The sequence below is a fragment of the Terrapene carolina genome, unplaced genomic scaffold (genome assembly GCF_002925995.2).
Source record: "Terrapene carolina triunguis isolate 2854851 unplaced genomic scaffold, T_m_triunguis-2.0 Scaffold833, whole genome shotgun sequence".
NCBI lineage: Eukaryota > Metazoa > Chordata > Testudines > Emydidae > Terrapene > Terrapene triunguis.
The window spans coordinates 2,241,186-2,249,093 of record NW_020665184.1 but is presented as its reverse complement, the minus strand read 5'-3'; the positions used below and the strand labels follow the sequence as shown (position 1 = coordinate 2,249,093).

Here is a 7,908-nt window from a genome sequence, read left to right as displayed (position 1 = left end):
AGCTGTTGGTTTTTTTTAATCAATTTTCTGGGGATCGGTTTCTTTCCCTTCCGTTTGTTGAGTCTTTGGGGGTCACATCTGCAAGCTTCTCTCTGCAGCCGGGAGAGCTAGAAAGTTGCTTTATTTTTCTTTTCTTTTCTTTTTTAAATGAAAACTGTGAGTCTCATAAAATCACCTGACTCCAGCGGCTGAGGCTTTAAGAAAAACCCCAAATATAGTGAGAGTTGGCAACACTGTAAACAGTGGGGAAAAAACCACATCCTCTTTGTCCTCTGCGTGGTCTGCTTCACCCCTCTAATCACACTTCTTATCTCAGGCGGCTTGGACAAGTCTGGGCCTGAGAAGGCTTTGCAGGGTCAGAGCTATCACCTTATTTATTGGGTGTATGACAGTAGTGCCTAGAGACTCACACCGAGTCAGGGGGGCCCCGGTAGTGCCGGGCGCTGCACAGCCCCCCCTGGCCCCCGACTGAGCGGGGCCATGCTGAACCCCACGTCTTTACTGCCCCCCTTCTCCTCCCCGTGTAGGTGCTGGAAGATGGGGTGCTTCTCCTTCCTGAAGATGATGATGTTTGTGTTCAACGGCGTTATATTTGTGAGTAGGCGAAGCCCCGGCTGGTGGGCTGGGGGCTCTGATTCAGTGTGGACGGGGAGGAGAAGGCCCTGCAGGCTGGGGGTAACCCTGGGAGCTGCAGTGCAGGACGTGGCCCCGTACCGCGGTGGGGAATGAAGGGAGGCCGCTCGCTGCTTACCAGCCTCTCTCCTCTCTCCCCCAGCTGAGCGGCTTGGCCGTGCTGGGCATCGGCATCTGGGTGAAGGTGGATGGAGGCTCCTTCGTGCAGATCCTGGGGGCCGCCGCGCCCCAGCTGATGCAGCTGATCAACGTGGGGTACCTGTGCATCGCTGTCGGCACCTTCCTGCTGCTCATGGGCTTCCTGGGCTGCTGCGGGGCCATGAAGGAGAGCAAGTGCATGCTGCTGCTGGTAGGGGCTGCAGGACAACTGGGAAGGGCTGGGGGCTAACGGGCAGAGCGCTGGCCTGGGATCCAGGAGTCTCCGGGACCTCGGGCCAGCCAGCTCCCCTCTGGGCTTCACTCTCCCCAGTCCGCAGCGGGGAGAGCAGCCAGACCTGCCTTTGGGCACTGAGTGCTCCTGGGCAGAGGGGTTGCTAAGGGGGTTGGCTAGGACGCGGGACATTTTGTTTCAGATTCTGGCTTTGTCCCAGACGCCGAGTGACCTTTGGCACAGCGCCGCTGCATGCCTCAGTTTCCCCTACCTACAATGGGGATGGAGGTCGTGGCAACGTCTGCAGAACCGGTTCCGTTTTGAACCTTTGTCAGAATCCTGGGCGAAGGGAGGCAGGTGTAGGGGCAGGAACCACAGCCCGGGGTCAGAGGAGCTGAACGGCAAACCCAGGGTTTGAGTCTTGAGTCAAGCCGAGGGGCAGAGCCAGAGATGGAGTCCAGGCCAAGGGCCAGCGCCAGGTATCAGGGTCAGCATTGGGGTTCCAGGGCTCGAGCGGGAGACAGGTTGGTGCCAAGGTCAATACTGGCAGAGAAGCAGCCCCGTCACGACAGCTGGTCACATTGGTATCCTCTGGGCGCTTCCCGGGATCCCAGGGGCTTATGGAGCATCAAGGAGCCAATTAGGGATTGTTACACAATGGTCAGCTGGCTCTCTCGGGGCAGACCGTCCAACGGTGTGCACCCTCTGTGGCTTGCGAATTGCCAGGGAGACAGGCTATGACAGCATGAGGAGGTGGCTGGCTGATCACTCTGTAGGCCTGGGTTCGAGTCCCACCGTGGAAACCGGTGAGATATTTCCCACAAAAAGAGTTTACCAGCTCTGCCCCACTCCTGCCATCTCTCTGGGTTGGGAGATGGGAACATTTCCCTCTCAAGGTTTTCTCGGACATTTTCACCCCCCAAATTCCCACTGCCATTGGAAATGTTCAGGTTTCTGCCCAAAATACCCCACCCCTGAAAGCCAGCGCGAGGAGGGAGAATTGGTTTTCAGCAACCGGTGTTTTGTGGCTTTGAGAAAGGTCAGGTTTTGATAGAAAAATACCACAACTTTTTGTGGGGAGGAGGTGGATGAGAACCTGAAATATTTCTAAGAAACATTTGATGAAAATGTACAAAATTTTGTCAAAATGTCCAGGGGGAAAATATAATTTCCCAGCTAGCTTGGAGCTCAGACTCTTCCAGAAGTCGGTATCTCTGTAGCTAACACCGAACCCGCACTGTCTCCCCTAGGGGCTGGAAGCCAGATTTACAAGGTAGCTCAGAAGCAGATTCCTAGATGCTAAAGCCAGAAGGGACCATTGTGATCCCCCAGCCTGACCTCCTGTATAACACAGGCCGATCGACCTTTCCCAACTCAGTTCCTGTTTGAGCGAGAGCAGATCTTTTAGAAAAACATCCTGTCTTGATTTGAACACGGCCAGTGAGGGAGACGCTGCCCCAGCCCTTTGGAACTTGTTCGAATGGTTAACTACCCTCCCGGTTAATAACCTGCACCTTATTTCCAGTCTGAATGAGTCTAGCTCCGACTTCCAGCCGCTGGACCTTGTTAGACCTTTGTCAGCTGGACTGATGAGCCCTTTAATAAAACAGGTGCCTACTGGAATGTAAAAAGTGCCCCAGTGAGTTGGGTGCCTCATTCCCTTTGGCTCTGCATCTTCAGTGCCTAAATACCCAGCTCTGGCCCTTGGGCGCGTAGGCCCCTTGCGGACGTGACCACCTGCGAGCCGCCACACCTGGTACTGGCAGTAGTAGCAGCTCTTGCCTGAAGCCCCTTTGCTCCAGCCCCCCGGGCATGGCTCCTGCATAGGGGGAGGCCTCTGTGCTGGCACGGGCGGCTTTTGATCTTGGTCTCTCTCTGTCTCCAGTTCTTTGTCATTATCCTGATTCTCTTCATCGCTGAGGTCGCGGGGGCCGTCGTCGTCCTCGCCTTCTCCTCCGTGGTAAGTTAAAGGCTGGGCTTTGAGAACATCCGAGCTGCCAGCCTGGGGCAGACCGCAGTCCATCCAGCCCAGGATCCTGTACAGAGCACCAGGGAGTGTAGAGAACAGAGCAGTTCGGTGAGCCGCCGCTGTCCTCCACTCCCGGCGTTGAGTCAGAGCCCCCCAGGCTGGGAGCTGTTCGACTGCTCTCCTCCGCCTCGAAAACAGGACCTAGGGGGACTCTGCTAAGGGAGGTGGAAAGTCCCGGGAGTCAGGATTCCTGGGTTCTCTCCTGGAGCACCCCCGGGGCCCTGGCCTAGGCTTGTCTCCCGAGATGTTGTAAATAACCGTGTCAATAACAGTGCCTTGTACTCACTGAGCCTAGAGACAGCTGAGTGAGCCACTGAGGTTTTGGGTCAGTGGCTGAACTGAAATTGTTTTAAACATTGTTTTGGGTTGACCCCAAACATTCATTTTTTTTCTTGCCAAAACGAAAAACTGAAAAAAAAAGTTGTTCTGGGTTTGTTTTGGGTTTGGGTGGGGTTTTTTTACCCTTTTGGGGTTTGTTTGGTTTTTTCGTTAAATTTAATTAAATGTAGAAATGAAATGTTTTGACTTTTTAGGAGACCCCCCCACCCTTTTTTGGGGGGGAGGGCTGAAACTATGCAGCGAATTCAACCAAAACTGCATTTTTGGCCAATAAGCATTGTCCCCCCCCCCCCCCCAAAAAAAAATAATTTGTCCAGCTCCAATCCTAATGACTTTTCCCTGGGTCAGCATTTAAAATCCCTGTCAAAACACAAGATCAAGGGGACACTGACTGGAATCGAAAGGTGGCAACCTCAAGATTGATTGACAGAAATATTTTTTCACACAACGTGCTATTCGTCTGCGGAACTCTCTGCCACTGGATGGTTCTTAGGTTGAGAACATAGCAAAATTCAGAGAGGGGTTGGATGATTACATGCCTACTAGCAGTAGAGTTGTGATAGTTAATGCAAATAAAGGGTGCTGGAAAGGAAATTAATCTTATACCTTCCTCTGAAGGATGTGACTTTGGCCACTGTCAGAGATGGGATATTGCGTTAGATGGACCGTTGGGCTGATCCAGGCTGGCCGTCCCTGGGTTCAACAAATAGAAGATAAAGCTATAAAACACTAGTCTGCCTGGGTGTCTCCCGAGGGCTGGTGCGGTGCCTGGCTCGTTGCATTGGGGGGTTGTTTTGTTGGTCTGCAAAACTCAATAAAGGAAAAACCAAACAGCTCCCGAAAGACAAGACGGTGCCAATCTGTGCATGTCTCTGGTTTCCAGGCTGATATATTCATTGAGCACCTGAAAAACTGGGCTGTGAAAACTTTACGAGAGGATTACGGGAGGCAGGACGACGTGACTGCAATCTGGGACACAACCATGAAGGAGGTGAGCAGCGCGCATTTCGGCATTCCCCCTGGAAGAGATGGATTCAGCCAGTTGAGGCATGGGGGGCAGGGGGAATTCCACCACCAGCGGGCGGGGGAGGGGGGATCTCCATGCTGGAAGGCCCCGATTCAGCAAAGCACATTAGCACACATCTAACTCCAGTGGGACTTGAGCACCTGCTTGAAGTTCAGCACCTGCAGCGGCAGCTCTTACATCACTCCTAGGGGTGTGGCTGGAGGGCTTTTGTGCTCTGGATAGTCTAAGCTGGCCCACTGGGGAGCTGCATTTTCCAGATGGGGGAAACTGAGGCACAGAATCTTGCCCGGGGTCACCCAGGGACTCTACAGCTGAGCTAGGAATTGAATGTAGATCTCCTGCGTCCCAGCCAAGCTTAAATGCAAAGCCACCCACTTCCGTTAGCGATCAGGCCTATGTGATCCATTTTCAGGGCAGGGCAAGGTTTTTACAACAGCCGCATCCTCCCCCAGCAGTCAAACCGTCCTGGACGTGAATCTAAAACGTGGCTGTGGCTGTTAACCAACTGGCGTTCTTGTTCTAGCTGAAGTGCTGTGGCTTCAACAACTACAAGGATTTCAACAGCTCCTACTTCTACCAAACTCACAGCCAGACTTATCCCACAGGCTGCTGCCTGCCGCCCAAGCATGAGTGCCTGGAATCTGAACTGGACAGCACCAAGCAGGTAAGGAGAAGAGCTTAGCAAAGTATTTGCCATAGGAGACAGGCTATGTGTTGTTAGTGTATGTGGCACTGACATACGTGGCCTTCCAAATTCTTCTTCTTTTTTAGCGTTCTGAGCAAGTTTTCAGTCTTGGGAAGAAATTCTGTGTTCTTCGTTTTGGGTTAGCAAGAGTAGAGTTTGCTGTCTGCCTCGGGCTCTGATTCATCAGTTCTTGAGGCAGAGTTGCTCCCGGGAAAACTGGTTGGATTGAGATTCCAAGATGAAGGAATTGCCCGGCTTGCTCTCTGGGCACCTCTATGAACTCTTCTGCCGGTAGATGCTGCATCTCCACTAGAGGATTTGCTGATAGAGCTGCATAGCTCTACCAGCCAACCCTGTCTAGTATAGACCTGGCCTAAGAAGAAACTTTCCCCTGGACAGTTTGTGGAACTGCCGTTGGTTTTTCACACCAACAGAGCATCTGGCCCTAGGTTTGATATGACAATCACATCCCCGGTTAACGAGCTGCTATGGGCTGTTGTGGGGAGAGACTGCCACTAGTGCCGAGAGGAGACGCACTGGCCCCATCGCCAGGGCCCGCTGTTGCATCTGTGATTCTCTTTCCCCTCCCAGGGCTGCTTGCATGAGTTCCAGACCTTCCTGAGCAGGAACGGGAGGATCGTTGGAGGGGTGGCGTTAGGAATCGGTGTGCTCGAGGTACGCTTTTGTGGCACACTCATGGGCTAGGACTCACGAGAACTGGCTCTGCTACTGCCTTGCTGGGTAACCTCTGGCAAGTAACTCCCCCCACCACCACACGCCCCTGCTCCGTGCCTCGGTTTCCCCACCTGTAAAATGGGGGACAGTCATCTTTCCTTGGATCGTGCCCCTCGGCATCTTGGCTTGAAAAGTTTGGTGGTGTCAGAGCTCAGGCGTGACGTTGAGAAGCCGGGGATATGGCGGGATAGGAGTGAGAGGCATTGGAATAGCTGTTCGGGGAGCGGAGTTTAAACAGCACCCAGCGTCCCACCAGGAGTGAATGGCTGTAATAGCTTGTGGGCCACTCCCATGAACGATGAGTCGAGGGCTGGGGAAATGCCTTCCTGGTCACACTGAGCTCTGACTCAGGTTTGAGCCCAAACCTTGCTTCCATCCGAGCACACATCAGTGTGCCTTGGGTCAACAGCCGCTCAGGGCCGGGTCCCAGCACCCTGCTAAGGGGGGTGGTTCTGAGCCCGAGTCCTGCTGAGACTCGGGTCCCAGCCCTGTCACTTTGCCAGAATTTACCCATGTACATTGCCAAAGAGCCACAGTAATACGTCCCCCATCAGTCCCCCATCAGCTCCCCCGCCCCGCCCAGCGCCTCCCGCCCACCGGCAGCCCCGCCGATCAGCGCCTCCCCCTCCCTCCCTGCACCTCCCGATCAGCTGTTTCGTGGCGTGCAGGAGGCTCTGGGGGGAGGGGGAAGGAGCGAGGACACGGCAGGCTCAGGGGAGGGGGCGGGAAGGGATGGAGTGGGGGCTGTGCCCATGACAGAGCCAGGGGTTGAGCAGTAAATGTGTCTCCCTCTTTGTTTTCTTGTTTCCTAGCTGGCCGCAATGGCCGTTTCCCTGGTTCTGTATTGTCAGATCAGTACGAGCGGCTGAAAAACAAGATTTCCACCGGAAACACAAAACGCCTCTCCTGCCATCCACAACTCCTCCTGCCTTTGCATCTCCCTGAGGTTCACTGCGAGAGAAACCTAACTTTTCTTATTAATCGCTAATCCCTAATGTTTCCTGTTAATCTGTAATAGCGCTGAGCAATCAGATGGCTGCGACGCCAATGAGACTACAGTGGGAAGTGGGATGGTATCTTTCCCATGCTGTTTTTTGTGTCTGTTTCAATGATAAATTCGATCTGATTTGTTTTTCTTGTGTGCGCAACAAGAAATTAGCTTAAAGGTGGCAGTCTAAACGTCTAAAAGCGGAGAATGAAACCAACATGCCCCCTACCACGTGTTATTGTAGACCCTACCCAAAACACGCACTGACTGAGGATCATTTATGTAGCTCTTACAGTACTTCCTTTCATTTGTCACATGCTTTGAGCTGTGACCCAGTGAGCCATGTTGACGTTTTAACGTACTCTCATTGCGTCTGAGTTGCAATGAAAAGGGCAGGTCACCCCTTTCAGAGTAACCAATTCGGGCTCTCTGCAAACTCAGGCAGATGTCACTGCATTGGTTACTTCACATTTTGAAGGTTTTCTTTGCAGCCGTAACAGCTAGAGCCTGGCTCCCTCCCCACTTCTTTTAATGAAAGCAGAGACTTGGGGGAATCCTTACAAATTCCATTCATCCCTCTGTGCTCACTACAGCTTTAAAAATGCCCGACAATCTGAGAAACACTTAAACGATGCACTTTTACTGATGTAGCACATCATGAACTTGAATTCGAATGAAATATTTCATGTCCCTTTTTCCTCCCCCCTTGTGTGCATTTGGAAAAGATCCAGTCAACAATGTGTCATTGGTTTTCTGCACCCGACAAAGTTTTCTCTGCCAGTGTTTTGTGTTTGTATAAATTAAATATCCCCGATCTTTCTATGCAGACGTTGTTAGCTTGGCTATTGCGAGTGGCTGTTTGAAAGTGACGGGGTTCAGGGAAGAGCAAAGCTGGGTTTTGAAGGGAAAAAAAGATTATTTCCCTTTGCTCATGTTGGAGTGAAATTCACCCCTGGGATTATGGACAGCACCAGATCTTAAATTCCCAAGGGGTGACTCTTATCCTTCTGGAATTCAATTGTCTGGTTAATTTCTCAAAGGAAGATGGGTTTTGTGCCTATTTATTGTTTGTGTTACGGTAGCACCCAGAGGTCCCCTGTAC

The 7,908-nt window shown here is 52.5% G+C and overlaps 1 protein-coding gene across 1 annotated transcript; it reads left to right on the top strand.

The window, feature by feature from the left end:
* The first annotated feature begins 537 nt into the window (after positions 1-537).
* Positions 538-6,977, top strand: LOC112106669 (tetraspanin-1-like). Its single transcript, XM_024200046.1, has 7 exons — positions 538-594; positions 776-982; positions 2,889-2,963; positions 4,255-4,362; positions 4,922-5,062; positions 5,675-5,758; positions 6,631-6,977. Exons 1-7 carry the CDS (start codon positions 538-540, stop codon positions 6,685-6,687), a joined length of 729 nt encoding a protein of 242 aa, XP_024055814.1. The 3' UTR covers positions 6,688-6,977.
* Positions 6,978-7,908: the final 931 nt, after the last annotated feature.

What these genes read in the sequence shown, in the direction of transcription:
- LOC112106669 (XM_024200046.1), top strand. Translation starts at nt 538, where the DNA reads ATGGGGTGCTTCTCCTTCCTGAAGATGATGATGTTTGTGTTCAACGGC. An exon ending in GGGACACAACCATGAAGGAG is followed by an intron (nt 4,363 to 4,921) that starts GTGAGCAGCGCG and finishes TTCTTGTTCTAG; the next exon opens with CTGAAGTGCTGTGGCTTCAA. An exon ending in TAGGAATCGGTGTGCTCGAG is followed by an intron (nt 5,759 to 6,630) that starts GTACGCTTTTGT and finishes CTTGTTTCCTAG; the next exon opens with CTGGCCGCAATGGCCGTTTC.